The following is a 25,766-nucleotide window of genomic DNA, read 5'->3' as shown; positions in this document are numbered from 1 at the left end:
TCTTAGGGTTTTCTTTTTTAGTTTGCATTTTGATTATGATTTTGCGTCATTTTTTATAAGCATACGTTCGACGTGATTTCTTTCATTGCTTAATGCCTCTGAATATAAAACCATCATTTCTAGTGTGTTTGCTTTCATTGTTGTAATACTTGTCTTTTTAGAAGATTCTGAATAGGTGGCACACATAATTTGATTCAGCAGAGTGAAATTGATAAATTGCTAATGTGTTTTTATGTAGAGGATGGAACATATGCTATGAAAAAGGTCCTCATCAAGAGCAATGAGCAGTTGGAGTTGGTTAGGGAGGAGATTCATGTTTCATCACTGTTCAACCACCCAAATCTGCTCTCGCTTCTCGATCATGCAATCATTTCTGTCAAGGTAAGTAGTTACAGCAATAGTCAACACCCGCTCCTCTCTGAATCATATCAAAAATATGAATTCATCAAAACAAGAAAATGGTCAGTTTATTCAACCTCCATATTTGTTCATTAGCTTTGGCTATGTAATTGGATTTATGTCCTGAAGTTTTAAACATGCTATCTGCTGGGTTTGGAATTCAGCAGTTTTCAGATACTACGTATGAAGGCTGTTGATGCGTGAGCATCTTATCTATCTTTTCCTTGTGAATTTGCACTTGAATTGCTAAGTTAAATCAAAATTTAAATATCTTTTAGCCACTATGGATGCTACTTTAAGTTCTGCACAATTCTATTAATTTCAGGTAGCATCCGGAGGGATTTGACGGAGTTTTGTAGCAGAAAAGGGAGAAAGCGAATGATGCTGTCAATCCTGACCTCCTTGAACTCAAACTGGAATAACTTGAGCTACAGAGGTCTAATTGATGTGATTCTAGCGGCATTAGAAAGTTGACTTCTAGGGCTTTCCAACGATATATAATAGTTCACATTTCTCCACCAGCAACCTCTGCATCCTCTACGTTGAACTTGGTTCCCGCCAAGTTCAGCATGGATTGGAGAACTTCCAGGGAAGAACTTGCTGCCTTCTCCACGCTGAACTTGGGAAAAGCCAAGTTCAGCGTGGATTCAAAGGAACACGCTGAAGCACTTGCTGCCTTCTCTACGTTGAACTTGGAAAAAGCCAAGTTCAGCGTGGAGCTTAATGAATCCAGTGGTCCCCACACTCCTCAACCCTGCACGGATCAATCAAATTAATTTTGATTCAACTTTTATTTTATTTACAATTAGGAAAAGATATTATTTTAGTTCTAGAAAATATATTTTACATTAATTAGGACTAGATATAAAAGGGTAAAGGATCAGCCCTTCGGGCTTTCTCTTCTCTTCTATCTCATTCCGCAATTTACAATTTTTCATAATCCTAGTTTTCTCTCTGAACCATGAGCAACTAAACTTCCACAGTTAAGGTTAGGAGCTCTGTCTATTGTATGGATTGAAACTATTATTTTTCTATTTTAATTCATGTATTGATTTTTAATTCAAGAATTGTTTTCGTTCTTTATCTTATGAATTTGGGTGGAACGGAAGTATGACCCTTGTTCTAATTGAGTTCTTGTATAACTTGGAAAAGCTCTTTACCTGAACAACAGCTTGAAAACAATTTCTCCTAAACTTCTAATTATCTAGACTTAACGGGATACGTGACATATAATCCTTTTATATTTGGGTAATTAGAGTTTCTGTGGCACATAAACTAGAATTGAACTTCATCCTCTAATTGGAATTAAGTGACCAAGGAATTGGCGGTTGATGAAAGTTAGAGTAGACTAAGAAGGTCTAAGGAATTAGGGCTTAGTCATATATAGTTTGGCATGAATTGAATCTTGCATGATTAAAATAGTTAGTAAGAAAAGTCAATCCGGAAAATAGATATCTCTGAAGCCTTAACTGTTTCTCCACATATTATTCTCATCAATTTACTGCTTGCTGTTTTAATTTCTGAATTACTGTTTAATGCTTTTGAATACCAAAACACTCTTTTTTGTTTGTCTGACTAAGCCAATCACTCAACCATTGTTGCTTGATCCATCAATCCTTGTGGGATCGACCCTCACTCACCTGAGGTATTACTTGGTACGACCCGGTGCACTTGCCGGTTAGTTTGTGGTTATAAATTTTGCACCAAGTTTTTGGCGTCGTTGCCGGGGATTGATAGTGATTAACAACTACTAATTGTTTGATTGCTTAGATTAGGCACTTTAGTTTTAATTTTACATAATTGTTGCTTTATTATTTTCAATATATATATTGTTTTATATTTATTAAACAATAAAAGAAAAAAGAAAGAAAACGAAACAGGGGAGGAGGTGCTAACGAAAAAATAAGGAAAATATATATATATATATATATATATATATATATATATATATATATATATATATATATATATATATATATATATATATATGTTTACATTAGTACTAATAAATTTTGTTTTTAGTTTCTGAAATTAAGTTTGGTGTTACCTAGTTAATTTTGTTTTAATTTCTCTATTTAATTTTTTCTTTAAATCTTAGAATTTTTTTATTTATTGAGTAGTAAGTATTTTTAATTTATTATTTTACACAGGTTACTTCGCTAGGAATTCTCTACACTCTGACGTAGAGAGTTCCATCTTTTTCTTGTCCTCTGTCTGTTTATGAGCAGGAACAAGGACAAGGAACCTCTGTTAGATTTTGATCCTGAACCTGAAAGGACTTTGAGGCGGCGTTTGCAACAAGTAAGACTTTACAAGGCTGCAGAATCCACTATGGATCATAATAATAATGTTGTTAATGCCAATGTGGCAAATCCAGTTGAGAATGAGCAACCTAGATGAGTGCTTGGCTCTTACACTGCTCCTACTGCAAATCTTTATGGAAAAAGCATTGTGGTGCCTCCTATAGCTGCAAACAACTTTGAGTTGAAGCCTCAGCTTATCACTCTTATGCAACAAAATTGCCAGTATCATAGACTTCCTCAGGAAGATCTGAATCAATTTATTTCTGATTTTCTGTAGATTTATGATACTGTGAAGACCAATGGAGTAAATCCTGAGGTATACAGACTCATGCTCTTTTCGTTTGCTATGAAGGATAGAGCAAAAATGTGGTTAGATTCTCAACCCAAGGAGAGTCAGGAAACTTGGGACAAGGTTGTCACTGGATTTCTGACTAAATTTTTCCCACCTCAAAAACTTACTAAGCTAAGGGGGAGGTTCAGACTTTCAGACAAAAAGAGGGTGAGACCCTTTATGAAGCTTGGGAGAGATTTAAGCTACTTACTAGGCAATGCCCTTCGGACATGTTCTCTAGATGGACTCAGCTGGATATCTTTTATGAGGGCTTATGTGAAATGTCCAAGATGCGCTTGGATAATTCTGCGGGTGGTTCTTTGCACATGAAGAAGACACCAGAGGAGACTATTGAGCTTATTGAGTTGGTTGCTAACAACCAATACTTATATTCCTCCAACAGAAATCCTTAGCACTCTGAGACCTCTCAGAAGAGAGGCGTGTTAGAAATGGAAGCTGTTAATGCTCTTCTTGCTCAGAACAAGCTTATGTCTCAGCAAATAAGTCTACTTACTCAACAGATTAGTGGAATGCAAGTTTCAGCTGTCAATACTCAGACTGCACCTCAAGAGGTCCCTTATGACATGACAGGTAATTTTGTGTAAAATGATAATTATGATTATGCTCAACCCTCTTCTGAACAGGTCAATTACATGAAAAGTGGTCCTAGAAATCCCAACAATGATCCGTACTCTAAGACGTATAATCAAGGATGGAGAAATCACCCAAATTTTGGGTGGAGAGACTAACCTCAGAGATCTCAGAATTTCAACAATAATTCTCAGGGCAGTTTACAACAGAACAATCACAATAATCGCCAATTTCAGTCTCATCAACAACAACCACCTCAGCAGACAAATTCTAAATCCTAAGAAGATTCTAATTGGGAGATGATGAGGAGTTTTATGCAGGAAACCAGAGCTTCTATTAGAAACTTGGAGGTGCAAATGGGCCAACTGAGCAAGCAATTACCTGAGAGGTCTTCAAATACATTTCCTGGTGATACAGTGGTGAACCCAAGAGAAGATTGCAAGGCTATTCAATTGAGAAGTGGTAAAGTAGCTGGTTCTGAGACCAAGGTCAATGAAGAGCTAGTTGTAAAGGAAGCTCCAGAGGAGAAGAAGAAAAAAGTAGAGCACGCCCCTCCAAAACGTGCAGACAACCCATTTCCAGATTTTCTTGACACATATCCTACACTGCCAAAGGCTCCTGAATACAAACCAAAAATGTCATATCCTCAGAGGCTTCAGAAGGCTTCCAAAGACAAGCAATTTTCTAAATTTTTAGAAGTCTTCAAGAAGCTGCAAATCAATATTCCTTTTACAGAGGCTCTTGAGCAAATGCCTCTTTATGCTAAATTCATGAAAGAATTGTTAAATAACAAGAGGAATTGGAAGGAACAAGAAAAAGTGGTATTAACCAAGGAATGCAGTGCTATTATTCAACATAACCTTCCTGAGAAAATGCAGGATCCAGGGAGCTTTGTGATTCCTTGCACCATTGGAGATGTCACCATTCAGAGAGCTTTATGTGACCTTGGAGCTAGCATCAATCTCATGCCACTTTCAGTGATGAAAAAACTTCAAATTGAGGAGGTAAAACCCACTCGTATTTCTCTTCAACTTGTTGATCTTTCTATTAAATTACCTGTGGGTGTTGTTGAGGATTTACTTGTGAAAGTAGGACCATTTATTATTCCTGCTGATTTTGTTATTTTAGACATGGAAGGGGATGTAAAATCTTCTATTATTCTTGGTAGACCCTTCTTAGCTACAGGTAGAGCTCTAATTGATGTACAAAAGGGTGAATTAACCCTGAGGGTCAATGAAGAACAGGTGGTCCTTAATGTTTTTGAAGCTCTCAAGCACCCTAATGACTCTGAAGGGTGTATGAGAATCGATGTTGTTGAACCACTTGTTCAAGAAGTACTGGAAGCTGAGATACTTGATGATGTTCTAGATCCTATTTCTAAGTATGAATTAGTTGAAGTTGATGATTCACCACCCCAAAAGGAGCTGATGAACACGCCAATAAAGGAGGAGGAAGTCCCCAAGCTTGAGCTCAAACCTTTGCCCCCTTCTCTAAAATATGTGTTCTTGGGTGAAAATAATTCATATCCAGTGATTATTAGCTCTTCCCTGAAGCCTGAAGAGGAAGAGGCGCTTATTTTAGTACCTAGGAGCCATATAACAGCTCTTGGGTGGACCATTAGTGATTTAAAGGGGATTAGTCCAACCAAGTGCATGCACAAGATCCTTCTTGAAGATGATGTTAAACCAGTTGTGCAACGACAAAGGAGACTCAATCTAACCATGAAAGAGGTTGTCCAAAAAGAGGTAATAAAATTATGGGAAGCAGGTATTATTTACCCTATTTCTGATAGTTCTTGGATAAGTCCTGTGCAGGTAGTTCCCAAGAAGGGAGGGATGACAGTGGTCAAGAATGAAAAGAATGAGCTTATTCCTACAAGAACAGTCACAGGATGGAGAATGTGCATAGACTACAGGAGGCTCAACACTGCTACAAGGAAGGATCACTTCCCCTGCCTTTCATTGATCAGATGCTTGAGAGGTTAGCTGGTCATGTTTTTTATTGTTTTCTAGATGGATATTCTGGATATAATCAAATTGCAGTGGACCCTCAAGATCAGGAAAAGACAGCATTCACATGCCCTTTTGGAGTATTTGCTTACAGAAGAATACCATTTGGACTTTGTAATGCTCCAGCAACTTTTCAAAGGTGTATGCTTTCAATTTTTTTAGATATGGTTGAAAGGTTTATTGAGGTATTTATGGATGACTTTTCTGTTTTTGGTAATTCTTTTGAATCATGCCTTAATCATTTATCTTTGGTCTTGAAACGGTGTCAAGAATCAAACCTTGTTTTAAATTGGGAAAAATATCATTTTATGGTTACAGAACGTATTGTTCTTGGACACCGAATTTCAGGTAAGGGGATTGAGGTTGATAGAGCAAAGGTGGAGGTAATTAAAAATTTACCACCACCAGCCAATGTTAAGGCAGTCAGGAGTTTCTTGGGTCATGCAAGATTCTATAGAAGATTTATAAAGGATTTTTCAAAAATTGCTAAGCCACTAAGCAACCTATTGGTTGTTGATGTTCCTTTTGTGTTTGATGCTGAATGCCTGCATGTTTTTAAAACTCTGAAAGCAAACCTTACTTCTGCTTCCATTATAGCTCCCCCTGACTGGGATTTACCACTTGAATTGATGTGTGATGCTAGTGATTTTGGTATAGGAGCTGTTTTAGGACAGAGGCATGGCAAGCTTGTACATGTCATTTACTATGCTAGCCGTGTGTTAAATGATGCTCAAAAGAATTACACAACTACAGAGAAAGAACTATTAGCTATTGTGTATGCTATTGATAAGTTTAGGTCCTATCTAATTGGTTTTAAGGTTATTGTTTATACTGATCATGCTGCTTTGAAGTACCTTCTAACCAAACAGGACTTTAAACAAAGATTAATCTGATGGGTGTTGCTCCTCCAGGAGTTTGACATTGAAATAAAGGACAGGAAAGGGTCAGAAAATCAAGTAGCTGACCATCTCTCCAGAATTGAGCCTGATGCATGAGTACAACCACCCATAGCTGTGACTGAAACATTTCCTGATAAGCAATTGTTCCTTATTCAACAGGCTCCATGGTTTGCAGACATTGCCAATTACAAAGCTATGAATTTTTTTCCAAAGGAGTACAGTAGGCAACAAGTAAAGAAGCTATTGACTGATGCAAAGTACTAGATTTGGGAGGAACTGTACCTTTTTAAAAGGTGCTCAGATGGTATAATCCGGAGATGTGTCCCGGATGAGGAAAAGTAGCAAATTCTTTGGCACTGTCATAGGTCTGATTATGGAGGCCACTTTGGTGGTGAAAGGACAGCTACAAAAGTCCTTCAGAGCGGGTTCTACTGGCCGACTCTCTTCAGGGACTCAAGAGAATTTGTGAAGCACTGTGACAGATGTGAAAAAGCCACGAATCTTCCTGCCAACCATGAGATGCCACAGCAGGGGATTCTTGAGGTTGAGTTGTTTGATGTATGGGGTATTGATTTCATGGGACCTTTTCCACCCTCACATTCAAACAACTATATCCTAGTGGCAGTTGATTAAGTGTCCAAGTGGGTGGAAGCTGTGGCTCTACCCACCAATGATGCCAAGGTGGTGATGAGCTTTCTTCAGAGATATATCTTTAGCCGGTTTGGTGTCCCAAGGACACTCATTTGTGATGGTGGAAGCCACTTCTGTAATAGACAGCTGGACTCACTTCTGCAGAGATATGGAGTCCATCATAAAGTGGCAACCCCCTATAACCCTCAGACAAGTGGACAGGTTGAAGTCTCCAACAGGGAACTCAAGCGGATTCTAGAAAAGACCATCAGTGTTTCAAGAAAGGACTGGTCTAGGAAGCTTGATGATGCTCTCTGGGCATACCGGACAGCTTACAAGACTCCTATTGGCATGTCCCCTTATCATTTGGTCTATGGCAAAGCCTGTCACTTGCTAGTTGAGCTAGAGCATAAAGCTTACTGGGCAATCAGGTATCTGAATCTTGATTCAGAAGCTGCAGGAATTAAGTGAATGCTTCAGTTGAATGAGCTTGATGAATTCAGATATTCAGCCTATGAGAATGCCAAGTTCTATAAGGAGAAAACCAAGTTATTGCATGACAAGAAGATTGCCATCAGAATATTTGAGCCAGGACAGAGAGTGCTTCTGTATAATTCAAGGCTTAAACTCTTTTCCGGGAAGCTGAAATCCCGGTGGTCAAGACCGTTTGTGGTTACCAGAGTTTCACCATATGGCCATGTGGAGATACAGGAAGAGAATTCTGACAGAAAATTTACAGTGAATGGCCAGAGATTGAAACACTATCCTGGAGGCGAGATTGATCGCCAGAGGTCCGCACATCTGCTGAATTAGCAGAACTGACCGTCAAGCTTGTGACGTTAAAGAAGCGCTTATCGGGAGGCAACCTGATGATTTCGTATCTTTAGTTATTTTTCCGTTGAGTTGATTATATTATTTGTTTGATTTTTCTTGAGTTTTTACTATTTTCTGTTGTTTTACTTGTGTTTTGATCATGTAGAAATTTTAAAACAGGAACCGGACACTTAGAAAAATTTTTGAACACTCTGGAGGAGGTTGATCCTGCCAATTCCATGCTGAACTTGGAATTTTCCAAGTTCAGCGTGGTTAGAAACGTGCAAAGAGGGAGTTCCTACTGCCAAGTCCACGCTGAACTTGGAAAATTCCAAGTTCAGTGTGGAAAACACGTATCAAGTGAGAGTTGCCACTGCCATTCCCACGTTGAACTTGGCCTTCTCCAAGTTCAACGTGGGAATATTCAAAAAAAAATTTAAAAAAAATTTCAAAAATTATATTATATAAAAAAAAGAGCAAGGCCCACGCTGAACTTGGGCTGCACCAAGTTCAGCGTGGAGAGTGGAGACACATTCGGGAACATTGGCGCTGAACTTGGTTTTTACCAAGTTCAGCGTGGGAGTTGCATAACACATGCACTATATGCGATGCTGAACTTCTTTTCCCTCAAGTTCAGCGCCAGCTCACCCTTTGCCCCCAAATCCTCGCCAAATCAACCTCAAATCCCACCAAAATCCATCAGATCAATTACCAACACTCCCTGATTCCCTCTCTTTCACGTGATCCCCTGTATTATGCAACTACAGCCCCTTTCCCATCCTTCCTTTAACAAGCCTTTCCCTTTGCCATATATTCCCCTACCCCTTTGGCCATAGCCTCCTCCCTTCCCAACGCACCAAAGACTAGCCTCTCTCCCTCCAAAGCCATCCACCCGAAACTCCCTCTCCCCTAAACCTTCCTATTTAATCCCAGCTTCACGCCTCATCCCGTACACAACAAACCTTCAACCCCCACTTTACTCACTCTCCCAAGGCTTCAGCCCGTAACAACCTCCCTCATCCCAACCCCTGCCCCATTCAATTCCCCATCCCCCCTCTCTTACTGTAACTAGGCCCAGCACCTCATTCTCACTCCATTACCCCCACCCAACCACCCTTCCCCAAAACATAACCTTTGACCACAACACCCTTCCACCCTGTGTCCTAGACCAGCGTCCGTGATCCCCTCCCCAACCCTCCACTACTATATAAAGCCCCCATATGTCCCGTGTCCCCCCTCTATTTCCCTCTTCTTTTTTTATTTTATTTTTCTGTTCTGTGTGCCTTCCTTTTTTTTCGTTCAAAAAAAAAACAAGAACCTGAAAAATATTTTTAGCATTATATGTTATTTTCTGCTATTTAAATTTCTGTATCTCTTACTTCTTCCCCTTTGTATTTCTTTAATTTGCTCGGGGACGAGCAATAGTTTTAAGTTTGGTGTTGCCGCTCCGCTGTTTTATTTGATTTATCTTTATGGCACCTAAGATCATCCAACGATCCAAAAAGAGAAAGGGAAAGGAACTAGCAACCGGTTCTCATGACTCAAGGTGCTTCAAATCTAAGTTACATGAAGAACATTTTTTTGATATCACTGGCAAGAGGCCGGTTTTACCAGAAGTGTAGTTTAAGCTCCAACCGGATGAACTTCCGAAAATTACACATGAGATTCGGAGAATAGGATGGGAAGTTCTGTGTAATCCACAGCCACATGCGGGACAGTTGATGGTGCAAGAATTCTATGGGAACATGTGGATTACCTACAAGAATGTGTCTGGCATAAATGAAAGGAACCACAAAACTTTTGTAAGGGGAAGAACCATTGACTTCAGCCCAGAGATCATCAGATAGGCCCTCCAGATGCCAGAGACCGAACAATCACTTAGTTCCTACAGTGAGAGGATGTACAGAGATCAGCGGTTGTAACAAGTAATCGCCGACATTTGCATTCCAGGTGTACAGTAGATAATGGGGGCGCGAGAGGAACCCGACCATATCAAAGTAGGTGACTTGAAGCCTTTGGCTAGAGGATGGCACCATTTCATTCACCGGTCCATCATGCCCACGAGCAACCGGTCTGAGTGTACTGCGGACTGAGCAATTATGATCCACTGTATTCTATTGGGAGACCCAGTAGAGGTGGCAGACGTTATTGCTGATCAATTTTACCACATCATCACCAACACCAAGGACAATGCCAGATTGGGCTTCCCACATCTCATCTTCCGCCTCTGTGATGCTGCTAGAGTGAAGATAGAGAATGACTTTCCTATCCCAAGCAAGAAGCCCATCACAAAGAAGCAGCTGGAACAGACGAGGGAACATCGGAGGCTCCCCAGAGAACAAGCTAAAGAAGGAGCTGAAGAAGGAGCTGAGGAGGAGCAACCACTGCCACAGGAACAACACTTTCCACCACAAGATTATTTGCAACAGCTTGCAGCCTCCATGGAGCAGATGAGGGTCACCAATGACAGTCATTGGGAGCAATACATGGCATCTGTTGATGAGATGAGAGCCATACAGAATAGCCGATGGGAGCATCTCTATACATCCCTTGATGAGATTAGAGCGGATCAGCACTCTCAGCGGCAGGAGATTCAGCAGCTGAGGTAGGATTACAGCCGTCTGAGAGGACCTTACAGAGCTCAGCCCGAGGAGAGAGACCCCCATCAGGGAAATTGAGGTGGCCTAGTTCCTTTTCATCCTCATTATCATTTTACTATTATTTTTGTGATTAGGTTCCTGTTGACTGTTTATTTTGTTATTGCATGATCAATTACTATTTCAACTCTTAGGGTCTAGTTTTATTTACTGTTCATCTTGTTATTTGAGTTTTATGAAAAAAAAAAGGTGTCTCATGTATTGTTCACTGAGCTTGAAAATCAAAAGAAAAGAAAAAAAATGATGTAATGCATGAAAAGAGTGAGTTTTATATCTAAGATTAGTCATATTTATTTAATTGTGGTGGTGTTATTTGTAACTCTGAATGAATGACATGAACAGAGCATATTTGAAGTTGAATTAAGGGATGTTGATTTATGAGGAACAGGGATTTAAATAATTATTATGACTTCTCTGAAATAAATAAAATTTAATCCTTGAAGCAAAATAAGCATAAAAGCAAAGTCCAAGGCTCTGAGCATCAATGACTAGGGAGTCTGAAATAATCAAAAGCTCAGAGTTATTTTCCTAGTTATATGCTTGTGGTGTTCTTGTTTCAAGTAACCTTTGAGACATAATATTTAGAGTCGTGACCAAATGCATTCAGCAGAGTATGCCAAAGGCTTTGAGCACCACTGCTTGGGAGAAACTGAAAAAGGAATCAGAACTTAGAAAGAGTTTCCCAGTCAAGTGCTTGTGGTGTTTCTGTGTCAAGTAAAACTTGAGACAAAATATTTAAAGTCACGGCTAGGCTCAAGGTGTAAAGCACCAAAGAAAAGAGAATTAAAGTAAATTTTGGTGTGTTCAAGGATTAAACTGAGTATAAAGATCAGAGAATTCATAATATGATCCGGATTCTAATTCCGAATGACACTGCATTCCTCTGATTCAAAGGAGAGTGAGATGCCAAAACTGTTCAGAGTTACAATGAATAAATCCCATTTTTAGAATAGACTTGAGAATGACTAAACTCTCACCTCTCATGCAAATTCACATCTTAATCATGCACTCATTTTGGTTGCTTGAGGACAAGCAACAATTCAAGTTTGGTGTTGTGATGCGTGAGCATCTTATCTATCTTTTCCTTGTGAATTTGCACTTGAATTGCTAAGTTAAATCAAAATTTAAATATATTTTAGCCACTATGGATGCTACTTTTAGTTGTGCACAATTCTATTTATTTCAGATAGCATTCGGAGGGATTTGACGGAGTTTTGTAGCAGAAAAGGGAGAAAGCGAATGATGCTGTCAATCCTAACCTCCTTGCACTCAAACTGGAATAACTTGATCTACAGAGGTCCAATTGATGTGATTCCAGTGGCATTAAAAAGTTAACTTCTAGGACTTTTCGACAATATATAATAGTGCACATTTCTTCACCAGCAACCTCTGCATCCTCCACGTTGAACTTGGTTCCCACCAAGTTCAGCGTGGATTGGAGAACTTCCAGGGAAGAACTTGCTGCCTTCTCCACGCTGAACTTGGGTGGATTCAAAGGAACACGCTGAAGCACTTGCTACCTTCTCCACGTTGAACTTGGAAAAAGCCAAGTTCAGCATGGAGCTTAATGAATCTAATGGTCCCCACACTCCTCAACCTTGCACGGATCAATCAAATTAATTTTGATTCAACTTTTATTTTATTTACAATTAGGAAAAGATATTATTTTAGTTTTAGAAAATATATTTTACATTAATTAGGACTAGATATAAAAGGGAAAAGAATCAGCCCTTCGGGCTTTCTCTTTTCTTCTATCTCATTACGCAATTTACAGTTTTTCAGAATCCTAGTTTTCTCTCTGAACCATGAGCAACTAAACCTCCACTGTTAAGGTTAGGAGCTCTGTCTATTGTATGGATTGATACTATTATTTTTCTATTTTAATTCATGTATTGATTTTTAATTCAAGAATTGTTTTCGTTCTTTATCTTATGAATTTGGGTGGAACGGAAGTATGACCCTTGTTCTAATTGAGTTCTTGTATAACTTGGAAAAGCTCTTTACTTGAACAACAGCTTGAAAACAACTTCTCCTAAACTTCTAATTATCTGGACTTAACGGGATACGTGACATACAATCCTTTTATATTTGGGTAATTAGAGTTTCTGTGGCACATAAACTAGAATTGAATTTCATCCTCTAATTGGAATTAAGTGACCAAGGAATTGGCGGTTGATAAAAGTTAGAGTAGACTAAGAAGGTCTAAGGAATTAGGGCTTAGTCATATATAGTTTTCCATGAATTGAATCTTGCATGATTAAAATAGTTAGTAAGAAAAGTCAATCTGGAAAATAGATATCTCTGAAGCCTTAACTGTTTCTCCACATTATTCTCATCAATTTACTACTTGCTGTTTTAATTTCTGAATTACTGTTTAATGCTTTTGAATACCAAAACACTCTTTTTTGTTTGTCTGACTAAGCCAATCACTCAACCATTGTTGCTTGATCCATCAATCCTCGTGGGATCGACCCTCACTCACCTGAGGTATTACTTGGTACGACCCGGTGCACTTGTCGGTTAGTTTGTGGTTATAAATTCCGTACCAGCTGTTGAATCCAATGCCTTCTATGGGATACCTTCTACGGGCACTTTAACTATGCCTTGACAAAAAAGCATTCAACAGTTAGTATTTGGTGTTTTATTTTAACCGGTTTAAACTGAAAGTAATTCATCTTTCCTATGTGCACTTTGAATGGAAAAAGGATGGGTATCTGGTTTTTCTTGTGGATGCTCAACAAAAATTCTTTTGAGATATGTGATTGCGAAGGGATTAGAATGAGACTCTCAAAGCTTGTCAATGTAATGGGATAGTGATTTGTACTAAGTGAGATCCTGCATATCATGGCAAAGTTGATTCTAGTCTATTATTCAACCTTTTAAAATTGGATTATTTCGATAAGAATTGCTTCTTGCTTATGGTATGATGTCTTTGAAAACATAATATCACTACTAATGGTGCTATTTTACAAGGACCTCTATCCAATTGTGTGGTATGATGTGGCATTGCTAGTGTAGTTTCTTAATTGTTCTAAGTTGATAAGTGATAATTTCACTACATGAAAATGAAAATAATGTGTGAATTGCAACTTAATTGTTCCTTCCATTGTTACAGTTGTTGTGCTTTTATATTTATGTTGAACATGGCCCTTTTGTTGGCAGCCTACTCCACAAAAATCTTGGAACCACAAGACATACTTGTTATTTCCACTTCATTTGGATGGAACACTGCTAGATAATACCAAGACAATGAAAGCCAAGAAGGAATCCTTTCCTACCTCCGATATTCTTCAAATCTTTCAACAGCTAAAAGAACTTTCTTCTGTCATGTAATTGGCTTATTATAACCAGAGATCAGGTATCTCAAGCATCATAGTTGCAATTCAAGATTTTCAGCACACGATACTTTTTTTTTTTGGATAAAAACATATGTTACTTGTTTGGCATCTATTGTATCCTTTTCTGATTGTCATGAATTTCGTATATGTATTTACCTCGTAATTCTTTGGAATAGGTTATTTTCTCTATTAAGAATCAAATTGAAGGATAAATATGGACATCTCTGGCCTATACTACTTTTACACTACTTTTACATTTAGAATCTAAGAAGCAACCTTTCTTTTTCAAAATATAAAAAATAAAAATATTAGTTTGATTCAATATACACTTCTTTATATTCTAGAGTTCTTTAGTACTCTAATCTTACAAAAGTTTAATTTCTTCTGAAATCCTTTTAGCCCTCACAAATCAACTCAACAGCTTTGTTCAGGACTCAAGCATATGCATGGTTTAGGTACTCCATATGCTCATAATGATGTCAAACCTGGTAATGTTCTTATAACACATAGAAAAGGACAACTGCCTCTTGCCATACTCATGGATTTTGGCAGTGCTCGTCCTTCCAGGAAGCACATTAGTTCCAGATCAGAGGTACTCCAGTTGCAGGTGCTTTGTTCAGCCCCTTTTTTTCTCTCAATTTTTTTATAAATGAAATTCATGCATTGTGCTAGCCGCATATTATATTTATTGATTTATTGATGCTTTTGCCCTATTTGTAGTTTGTGAGCTTGTATTTTCTAATATTGTAGAAAGTAGGCTTATATGCATCAGCAGGCTAGTGTGAAATCATTTTGATTTTGTTACACCACATAATAGCTTCTGTTCCATTTGTAAATACTCAATTGCTTATATACATTCTCATTCGGGTTTTATATGTATGGGAGGATTTTGTTTCAATTTCAGTCATCTGACCTTATCTTTTCCTATTTTTTGTCTTCCTATATAGGGTTGGATGAAGTTTTCTGAAGAGATAAAGGCGACTCTTGGCACAATGGTAAAGCACAAAGTTTTCTTGGTTTCAAATGGAAAAACTAGTTTCTTTTTTGTTCAATTTTATCATGAGAAAAATATGTATTTTGTTTACTTATGTGACTTGATAACTTAACAAGTATGTTAATTGACACTTGGAAGACCTTTTTATATATATGCAATATATATTATTAGCTTATTCTCCCTATATTGATTAATTGAGTTTAAATATTTAAATATTGTTAGTGTGTGCTATATATTCTTTAAATGTCATATAAATATAACAAAGATAAAAAATATATTGCTTTAGATATAAAAAAAGAGAACCTAGGAAAAACTCAATGAGGTGTTGCTTTAGGTATTAGAAAAAGACAACTGCAAATAAACTTAGATAAGTGTTATTTTAGGTCTATGAAAAAGGCAACTTAACAAAATTTGGATAAGTGTTGCTTTAGGTATATGAAGAAACAACCAGAAAAAAACTTATACAAGTGTTGCTTTAGGTATATGAAAAGGTAACTAAAAAAAATCTAGACAAGTGTTTCTTTATATATTAGAAAATACAACTCGTATAAAGTGTTGTTATAAAGTTTCATCTTAAGCGTTGAGTTTGGTGCTCTAAGGCAACCTTTTCGTAGAGTTGCTTTTTTTGTAGAAAAGGCAACATTTTTTGAAAGTTGCCATAAAAAGGGTTCCCTTTGATACATAAAAACGTTGTCTTAGACCAAAGATAACGACCGTATAGCCAATCCCCTAAAAAGCGTGTTTTGTCGAAAAACGTTGCTTTTAATCAAAGACAACATTTTTTTTTATTATAGACAATATTTTTAAAGGGTTGCCTCAATTTAAATTTATTGTAAAAAAATATATAACTATTTTCGCCTCTTTTGCTTTATAGTGTAACGTCTAAAATATAATCTTCAAAACTTAAAGTCTTCGATTTACTTCCTTCATCAAAAATAATTATTTTCGACTAACAGATGGTAACCATCAACTAATGATACAAGAGAAAGGTAGGTGGGAGGGTTTAAGAGACAATAATGAGCATATATATCCATATCCAGATGTTGCACGGAGCTGCGTAGGGGACTTTCTGAGAGTACTAAAATCCTAATGAATTGCGGTCAATGTCATCAAATTTCGAAGGAGTGTGAGTGAGTGTCTGAGGTTCTGAGCGCCTCAAATTGTCTCAGCATGCATTCTTCATGATCATTGTCTTCATCTGTCTTTTCTCATAAAGCATTTTCATGAAACTTTTCCATGCATCCATCCCTGTATGACCCTTTCACCCTTGCAAATTATAACAAGGACACGTGACATCACCTGCACAGTAAATTCTCTGTCTATCAAAATGTCCTGTAATTTCTTCATAACAAAATTTCAGGCTACAAAAATATATAAACCCATTACATATTTTTTTAAATTGGTCCGTACTACCTTTTTATAAACAAATAAAAAAATCTGACTCCTCTTTTCATTATTTTGTAATTTGGTTTTTATTTATTTTATTTATTTATATCTAACGTGAAATCCATTAATCAGTACTCTATCTTTTTGATTGGTTCCTCTCACCTGCAAAACTCCATAAATACCACTTGTCTCCATGATATGGCCCAAGCCCCAATGCTTATGATCCGAATTTTCAGGAAGATGTTTCTTGAATTTCAACGGTTATAATATTTGTATGTACGTTTTGAAATATATATATGAACTCTTAAAAATTTATACTTAAGATATATTAGTTCTTAAAAAAAGTATACCGATAAAATTTTATAAAATAGAATTATCTTAAAAATTTTATTGATGCATTTTTTTTCAGTAATACAACACAAATTTTTGAACATTAATTTATAAAAAAATTTGGCATAACTTCTCATAAAATTATATATATATATATATATATGAAAAAGTTTAGGAAACTAGCATTTTTATTAAAATCTTGTCAGTACTTAATTAATAAAAGAAAAGTGAGTAATCCCATATCATTAGATGAAATCTCACACCATTAAAAATATTAATGATGACTAATTGATGGCTACAAATCACAAAATTTACTGACCTTTAGCATTCCTCTATATATATATATATATATATATATATATATATATATATATATCCACCTTTACGGTTCACACAAATCCAACAAACTTTAATCATGAATTAAAACTTACAATCTACTATAATATATCCAAAATAACCTAATCAATTAACTAATTAGTTGAGTTTCTAACTAATTAAGTGTGTTAATTTGTTCATAATCAAACCAATAACCTAATCAACAACACCTCAAAACATGTTTTAATTAGAATAAAAACAAAAATCAAAATCAAATAACGAACACAAAATTATGATAACAAATCAAAACCAAACTTATAATAACAAATCAGAATCAAATAAAAGAACACAATTATAATAACAAATCAGAATCAAAATAACGAACATAAAACTATAATAATAAATCAGAACCAAAATTATAATAACTTATAATAACAAATCAAGATCAAGTAATGAACACAAAATTATGATAACAAATCAAAATCAAATTTATCAAAACAAAATCAGAATCAAATAACGAACACAATTATAATTGTAAATCAGAACCAAAATAACAAACACAAAAGTATAATAACAAATTAGAACTATAATAACAAATCAGAATCAAATAACGAACACAAAATTATAATAATAAATCAGATTCAAACTTATAATAACAAATCAGAATCAAATAACAAACACAATTATAATAACAAATTAGAACCAAAATAACAAACACAAAAGGAAAGTTTAGAAGCATTACCTGAGCACCAACGCCAAAAAGAATAGGGCAGCAGAAGCGGCGGCAACAGCAACGGCAGAATTCGACAGCAGCAGAATCTGACAGCAGTAACCGTGATGAATAGTACCGACGAAGAGGAGGCTGCTAGCCGGTGTCGGAGGAGGCTGTCAGAGAGATGAGAGGGGTAGAGAGAGAGTGGGAGGTGAGAGGCTTAAAGAGAGAGAGAGAAATTCAAATGAGGAGAAAGAGGGTTCATGATTCGAATTTAGGACACAATTACCGTCGAATTTACCGGCGCATAAATTTGACGGTAACATGTTGCGGGATATCAAAACGCAGTGTTCCACTAAGTAGATTTATCATCGGAATTTTTCGACGGTAAATTCGTCCCTAAACTTCGCACCAATTTCTCCCGTTTTTCCTCTAATTATTACCGGTGAATTTACTATCAGAAATGAGAATATACTGATAATATTTTGACACTACGAATTCCACGCCTAAACCGTAGGTAAATCCATCGGAAAGACGCTGCTACTCAGCGATGCTAAATCCAATAATATTCAACGTTTTTCTTTTTTAGTGAGCAGATGTGAACACACTACTTTTAAATTAGTCTCTATGAACGTCTTAATTTGAAGTAACTTACCCATGTTTGTTATCTTAAAAACTTTATTGGTACTTTTTTCTTTAAGGATTAATCTGTCTGAAATATAAATTCTCAAAGATTTATTTATCGCTTTACTCTTAATTTAATAGCTGATTTTTTGTATATATGGAATATAATTTGATAGTGAAAAGGACAAATCAATGACTCACTTTTTGGTCGGCGGACATTTAAGTCCTTGAGGATTTAAAAAATATTTAAGTTCCTGACTTTATCAAAATTTGGACATATCAACCCCTAAGTCTAATTTTTCTAATTTTAAAAACTCTCTTACGTGTGCATCTATATCAACTAGGTCAGTACAATGGGAGTTACGTTTGATTTTTCCGTTGAATTTGATAAACCCAAATGAACAAAAAGGATCAATATGTCCATATTTTAAAAAGGTCAAGGAGTTATATGTATTTTCAAATTCTCGAAGACTTAAATATCTACGGATCAAAAAGCTCAAGAAGCTATTTATCATTTTCTATATTATTGTATCACCTCTGAATTTTCGTCCATGTACTCTTATTTCTATGTTCAACTTTTTTTCACCTTTGAATAATACTAGTTAGATTTCTAATTTTAAGAGAAATGCCAATATAATGATATATAGACACAAACAGAATATATAAACACCTCACTCACTATTTTTGGATACTGAAATAGTTTCTAAATGGTGGTGCAAGTGATGGCTATGGTATAGGGTGGCAGCAGGAGGAGCATGAATGAAGTGTTGGGCGTGCTATAAGTTTGTTTGTAAGAGCATATCATTAGGGGGGTCTTAGCGCACATGGACTGTTACAATCACACCACCTGGAGATAGCAACTACAGAGAGTCACAAAGTCTTGGACTTATGTGTTTATTGAAAACAACGAATTATTAGGGTAGACATTTCGGTTCTTATTTTTCTATTTAATTTTAGGTTATTATTACGGTTCCTACAATTAAGTTGTTTAACACAAACATAAAAAAAAATAAGATTTATTTATCATTTCTTTTTTATTACTAAAAATTGGTCATGCTTAAATAGATTCGACAAGAATTTAGAAGGCATCACAAATTTTTTTTTAATCTTAATTCATTTAAACTAATTCATAGAAAACTACTCTATATCACAAGGTTCGAAGAACTTTATCAGTCATCACCTATTATCACATGATATTTTATTTGGTAAATTCACACAGACTACAGAGAATATTATTTTTCAGATTAGAGAATGCATGGGATAGAAATATATTCCAAATAAATTAAACTTGACGAGTATATTAATCAAGCTTACAAGTATGCATATTCAATCATCAAAGCTCCAAGATATATAACGATCTATACGCTTATATATCTATAGTTTAACTATTTTTTAGGACCTGATATCAGAACTTCTGATAAAAGAATCTAACGGTTGATTTTCCGTTTAATTATTCACAGTGGTCGGGTCCTCTCCGTTGTCGCGACGTGCAGTGCTTCCAGCTACCGTGGCTCCCCTCCTTGCGTTGCGCAGCCGCACCGAACGCCACAACTCCTTCTGTCCCAACGTGTGGCGCCTCTGCCCACTGCAGCTCCCTCCCTTGCGCCGTTCCGCTTAGCCAACCACCGCAGCTCTCTCCTCGCGTCGCGCATCCCCGCCAATTTTCTACCGACGCACTTCCTTTTCCTCGCGATTCGCACGACGCATACCACCTCATCACCCTCCTTTCCCTCGCGATTCACACGACTGCTGACCACCGCAACGCCCTGTATTAATGTGTTTTTTTCTTTTTTAAATTTTTAACTGTTTTTTTAATGTTTCTTTCTAAGTAAATGGATGTTTCTTTTGTAGAATTTTACATATGTTTTTTTCATATTTTTTTATGTGAGTTATTGGACGCTTCTTTTTTAGGTTTTGTGATTATTTTTTTTTTCAGGATGCATTCCTTGTTTTTTAATGATTTTTGTAACTGTTTTTCTGAATTTTCTGATTTTTTTTCAGGATGCATTCCTCTTTTCCGTTTCTTTTTTAGATTTCGATATTTTTAGGGTGCGTTCATGTTTTTTGTATTAGTTTTTTATTTTTTTTTCAATTAAATGGATGTTTAATTTTTTTTACATGGTATCAAATGTGTTTTTAGTAAATAGATGGCTTTTTATGTGAGTTATTAAATATTTTTTTTTATATTTTGGAATTTTTTTTTTGGAAGAAGACGATGCACGTTTTTTAAAATTTAATTTTTTTTAAAATTTAAAAAAGTGACTAAATTAGTTGATATTCTAATTGGTTTACCTAACAAAATTGAAAATTGTTTATTTGGTGCATAGGTCAGACTACAAAACCTTTTGTTTGATATTTAATTTCTCCCTCAAATACATCATGAAAAACAATTCCCATATATGAATGAATATGATCGCATGCTAATATAGATTAATTAGTTCTAAACCATGCTCGCTCTAGGTATTCCTTTCTTATTAATTGTTATTACTTAACGGCACAACAGATAGAAACCTCTTTTTTTTTTTAAGACTTGGTTTACACTACTATATGATTGACTTTTGCTAATATTTAAAAAATATTACCAAATTATATTAAAATGTTACTTATATATATTAATAACATTTTAACAAATATTAAATATATCCTATGTTACTAAAGAGTTTTACTAACATTTTTCTAAAGATTTAATTACATTTAGTAAAAATATTACAAAAGATATTCTATAGTAATATTTTGAGAAATGTTACCATAGATATTTCTTGGTAACACTTAGAAAAATGTTACAATAGATGGTTTTTGTAACACTTAAAAAAATGTTACCATAGATATTTTTTGTAACACTTAAAAAATATTACAATAGATATTTTATGTAACATTTAGAAAATATTACCATAGATATTTTTTATAATACTTAGAAAAATGTTACCGTAGATATTTTTTGTAACACTTAAAAAATGTTACAAAAGATCTTTAGTAATTTTTTTTAGTTATATTATACTATTTTTTATTTTATATTATACACAATATAAATATACTAAAATTAATTACTACAACATAAAATATTTCATTAAATTCACAAATTCACAAAATAAAATTTTTATAGACTTTTTTATTAATCAATAATTATTGTACAAGTTTGCTTCGTGATGCAAATAAAATGAGAAAAAAATACTTATAACACTTAAACTCTATGAAAAATATCATGAAACAGAACAGTATTACTAAAGAAGAAATAACATGAGCACAGATTTGTCCTATAACGCTATCAAATTAGTATGAAATGAAGAATAAGAAGTCTTTATTTCATACCTTTTTTTCCAGCATTTCTCCTTAACTTTTTGTCCTGCAGAAAGAACAAACTCAAAAGGAAGAGGGGCTAATGATGACCAAAGTTCATACTTTGAAATTGCAACATCTGCACAGATGTCTATAATTCATAGAAAATGTTACACAAGATAAAATTTAGCAATAATGACTTATTAAAATCAACTAATTCATATTTATGCTAGAATAATAGATAAACACCCAAAACATTGTGTATGCTAACACATATACTATGACCAAAGATTAATATATTGAACAATTGATATTAAAATGGCTTCTATGTCATGTCAGGAATGGATGCCATAATCCCACATCCCCAGAAGAAAATAATTAAAAATAAAGCTAAACCAAACAACAGCTTACCATATTTTGCAACTAAACCCCAATACCGAGCAAGCCAGCACTTCTTAAGAACAACTTCCTCCTAAAAAGACAGCAATTTATCAGTAAGTTTCCTAAATAACTAGCATATTCCAACGGAATTCTACAACAGGGGAATTACATACCATTTTTTCTGAGTTAATATCATTCTGTGTCATTGCCCGAAGAGCTTTCACTTCAGATTCAGCTCTATTTAGCTGGCTCGCAGCAGCTGCCACTTCAACTTTTGCATTCTGTTGGAGAAGAAATCATTTCAACATATAACAAGATTTTTTACAGCAGTTTAATTTGAAAGATACACATGACATCAATTTAACTATTGTAGAATTTTTGACATTATTAATAAGTTTATGACCGGACAAATACATGATGTAATTTTGTTCATAAAAATTGCATTTAGTATGTATTTAATAATTCATTTTCCATAAACTTATTAATTTACTCTTTCAAGGACCAAAATTATATCATATTTATCCTTCTGGTAGAACTAAACTGGTATAAGAAAGAGATAAAATGCATTTCTTTCAAGAAAATTAATGTTAAAAATCTTTCAACGACTAAATTAAAGTTACATGAAGTTTTGAGAAGATTTATAGTTAGTTTAGTAAGAGGAAGAAAAATGATGATTTATTTTAAGAAGGGTTAAGCAATATTATACTAATTCAATCTAGGGAAACACCATTAGGTATGAAAAGCCGCATCTCCAATTTCTCTCTGAATCAAACTTGGGTTAATAATAATTGCCTTTGCTAATTTTTCTCGTTAATCCATGTTCTCTCAGGCAACAAAATCAATTAACATGTACAAGAACAAGAAACACTACGATAGGTACACTTTAGTCTCTACTATCTTGCAATTGAAAATGTAAAATAACTAACTAACAAACTTGTAATTACTAATAATGGTTATAATAGAATTTCTCTAATTAAGTTACATGATTGAAAACTCACTTCGCATATTTGCATAATCAAATTGAAGAATCACTTCTAAGAAAATTAGATAATAACCTTTAAATTTGACAGTAATGCGAACTCCACGAAAAAAATATATAGAGAAAAAAATGAAGTTTTCAAAGAGTAATAATAAAACCATTATTAAAAAAAATAGATAAATAAATAAAGGAAAATAATCATAGAGATAACTTCAGCAAAGATAGAATTTACCCAGCACGCAAGTCATTTAGTCACCTCATCACAGTAGGAACTCCCAAATATATTAAATAATTTCCTTGCGCCACCAGGAAATGGTCGGTGGTAGTTGGGCATGACAACCACTTCTTCTAGCTGCTGTAGGATACTAGGTTCACTAGGTGCACAATGCTGCCCAGAAATACCCTTTCCCAGCACTTCTTTACAAACTGAAAGGCTGGAGAGGAGCATTGAGGCATGAATTATTGGGAACGGGTCAATAAATAGTAGTTTCACCAATTACATATATGCCTACTTTTATTGTTGAACAAGACTGATCCGACTGTTTAAATTTTTAATTAACTAGTAGTTGTGTTTACAAAATTAGGGAAATAAAATCATGAACTTAAATTAATCAGATGAAACAGAGGTTAACTATCCTAAAGGAACTATAATATAGCACGTAGAAAAGTAATCCAATATTTCTCGCAGTTGCAGTACTTTCCATAATCAAGTATGATATTGCTGATATTTAAAATTACATTATAAGCAAGAAATACTAAGCATATTCTTATATTACAAAGTTAAGAAACTAATAAACCAGTGAAACTAACAAGAAGGATATATAGTCTAGTGTAAAACTTGGAATCTTAATATTAACAGATTACCGATGGAACAGTCAATGTCAGTGTAGCCAGCTTTACATTCACAAACTCCATTTGAGAGATAGATGCCATTGTCATTGTAGTGGCTGGGGAAGGAATCTGGAATAAGTCAACAATTGTTAACAGAGGGAAGAGTAAAACAACAATCATTAACTAATAATAAGTATGTGGAAATACAACATAACATAAGAGCTCACGTTTACTACAATCATGACCATGAAATCCAAGAAGTAATTGTAGCGTCCTTCAACAAAATCTCCATTGAAGTTACACGCATTGGGACATTGCCCAGACACAGCCACTGGGGCTGTGTTACAGAGCTCATGGTATGCAGGGCAGATTAATTCACCTATGGGAGAATACAATGAAGGATGATAAGTTTTCAATGCAATGGGAATCTAACATCAATGTGTAAGCAAACAGAATGGTAATATTCTCTATTAAAGCCAGGAAACTGAATGGGTCCACCAGCCCGAGGACACACTTTCCAGATACCATCAACAGCAACCTGTATGTAGCATATAAAGCTTTATTCAAGACTTCCGCAATAAAGGGAAAGAAGGCAAGAGTAACATACACTTAATAATGAGAACATTTCACTTATCATTCAAACAACCATACCTTCTGGTTCGATCTCATCATTTTAATAAGATATATAGTGACATAAAGTTCTGTGAGGCATTTCTTCAAACACCTTAAATGCACTTCCAAAAGAATAAAGAACTTCCATTAAAAAAACTCGTACTAAAAAAAATTGGATTCATCATCATTCATCAAACACAACATATGCATTCCTTGGCATAACAATGAAAATTCATTAACTATAATTTTTTAGCTATAATTGGAAAGCCAAATGAATAAACAAATTCAGCAAAAACTAAGAGAAGTTACTTGTGTTGTTGAAGTTTCTCTTTTTCGATCTGCAATAAGAAACTCCATTGCATGATATTGATGAATCGCTTAAGGCACAATCAGGTAAGAGAACTAGCATGAAAGACTTGTGAACCTATCAAATCAATCTTTTCATTTCCAAAATGATTGAAATGAGTAGTGAAGCATGAGATTAACAAAAGGCACAATTTTCAGAAGACATGGATTCAATTCAACGAGATTAACTTTAGACATAAGAACACAAGCATAAAATAATAGATTATGTGCTACGTACCTTAAGAGTTTCCAATTCAGATCCTAGAGTAGAGAACTCACGTTGACGGTGACGATGGCACGATGAAGGCTTCGATGACAGTGGCGGAAGAGAGATCGAAGAGTCAGAGCAAGAGATTGAAGAGGATTAAAAGGCGGATTCAAAACTTCAGAGCAGAACACGTGATTGTGGTTTCTATCTTGAGGAGAGATCGAAGAGGCAGAGTAAGAAATTGAGGAGGATGGAGACGAGATTTCACCTTTCAAAGCACTGAGAGTGAGAGTCAGATGTGGTTTTGATTTTGAAAACTAACTGAGAATAGAATAGCTGAATAGGTAACACTTTTTGTAACTTTTTAAAAAAATAAATATATTTGCTAACATTTGAGTATAAATGTTACTTAAAATTTAATTTTATGATAACTACTAACATTTTAACAAATGTTAACATATAAATGTTACTAAAAATCTAAAACGTAGTAGTGTTAATGGTCATCATTTCTACTATGTAATAAGTGCATTTAAATTTAAAAGTTGGTTGAAGCTATCTCAAATTAAAATTTTTGACAAAATAATTAACTTTTGACATTTGAGTTAGTCAAATTTTGCGACTAATAAACTTTCTAATAGTATATATGTTTATCAATTTAATGTGGTATAAGCAATACAAGTTGAAATATTGAATTATCCATCATTATCTTTTGACCATGTAACTAATCTTTTAAAAAATTCATATTTCAATCTAAACTAATTTTGACATTGTGATCGATTTTTAAAATTTCATATTTTCTCTAA

The 25,766-nt window shown here is 34.9% G+C and overlaps 2 protein-coding genes across 14 annotated transcripts; one reads left to right on the top strand and one right to left on the bottom strand.

Moving 5' to 3' along the window:
• The first annotated feature begins 222 nt into the window (after positions 1-222).
• LOC112748471 (uncharacterized) lies at positions 223-14,750 on the top strand. The gene is made up of 4 exons (XM_025796703.1): positions 223-381; positions 13,795-13,956; positions 14,392-14,577; positions 14,721-14,750. The coding sequence occupies exons 1-4, from the start codon at positions 223-225 to the stop codon at positions 14,748-14,750; spliced, it is 537 nt and encodes a 178-aa protein (XP_025652488.1).
• Positions 14,751-15,854: 1,104 nt separating this feature from the next.
• Positions 15,855-25,301, bottom strand: LOC112750331 (coiled-coil domain-containing protein SCD2). 13 transcript variants are annotated; one of them, XM_072216341.1, is made up of 10 exons: positions 24,994-25,301; positions 24,720-24,847; positions 24,450-24,532; positions 24,026-24,336; positions 23,832-23,927; positions 23,200-23,401; positions 22,162-22,269; positions 22,019-22,079; positions 21,641-21,758; positions 19,576-20,077 (listed from the first exon to the last, which is right to left on the bottom strand). In XM_072216341.1, exons 7-10 carry the CDS (start codon positions 22,192-22,194, stop codon positions 19,834-19,836), a joined length of 456 nt encoding a protein of 151 aa, XP_072072442.1. In that variant the 5' UTR covers positions 22,195-22,269; positions 23,200-23,401; positions 23,832-23,927; positions 24,026-24,336; positions 24,450-24,532; positions 24,720-24,847; positions 24,994-25,301; the 3' UTR covers positions 19,576-19,833. The 13 variants fall into 13 exon arrangements, 10 of the variants coding, with proteins under 10 accessions (XP_072072439.1, XP_072072441.1, XP_072072444.1 ...); XM_072216338.1 differs by lacking the exons at positions 19,576-20,077; positions 24,450-24,532; positions 24,720-24,847 and adding exons at positions 15,855-16,263; positions 17,738-17,880 and having other exon boundaries at positions 23,224-23,401; positions 24,994-25,255; XM_072216340.1 differs by lacking the exons at positions 19,576-20,077; positions 24,450-24,532; positions 24,720-24,847 and adding exons at positions 15,855-16,263; positions 17,738-17,880 and having other exon boundaries at positions 21,641-21,674; positions 23,224-23,401; positions 24,994-25,255.
• Positions 25,302-25,766: the final 465 nt, after the last annotated feature.

The sequence above is a fragment of the Arachis hypogaea genome, chromosome 15, assembly GCF_003086295.3.
Source record: "Arachis hypogaea cultivar Tifrunner chromosome 15, arahy.Tifrunner.gnm2.J5K5, whole genome shotgun sequence".
NCBI classification, from domain to species: domain Eukaryota; kingdom Viridiplantae; phylum Streptophyta; class Magnoliopsida; order Fabales; family Fabaceae; genus Arachis; species Arachis hypogaea.
The sequence above is the reverse complement of the archived record's forward strand: the minus strand, read 5'-3'. Positions and strand labels throughout refer to the sequence as shown.

What these genes read in the sequence shown, in the direction of transcription:
- LOC112748471 (XM_025796703.1), top strand. Translation starts at nt 223, where the DNA reads ATGTGTTTTTATGTAGAGGATGGAACATATGCTATGAAAAAGGTCCTC. An exon ending in ATGCAATCATTTCTGTCAAG is followed by an intron (nt 382 to 13,794) that starts GTAAGTAGTTAC and finishes TTTTGTTGGCAG; the next exon opens with CCTACTCCACAAAAATCTTG. An exon ending in AGCTAAAAGAACTTTCTTCT is followed by an intron (nt 13,957 to 14,391) that starts GTCATGTAATTG and finishes TCAACTCAACAG; the next exon opens with CTTTGTTCAGGACTCAAGCA.
- LOC112750331 (XM_025799014.3), bottom strand. Translation starts at nt 23,301, where the DNA reads ATGCCCAACTACCACCGACCATTTCCTGGTGGCGCAAGGAAATTATTT. An exon ending in ATATTAACTCAGAAAAAATG is followed by an intron (nt 22,080 to 22,161) that starts GTATGTAATTCC and finishes CTGTCTTTTTAG; the next exon opens with GAGGAAGTTGTTCTTAAGAA. An exon ending in GGGTTTAGTTGCAAAATATG is followed by an intron (nt 21,759 to 22,018) that starts GTAAGCTGTTGT and finishes TATGAATTATAG; the next exon opens with ACATCTGTGCAGATGTTGCA.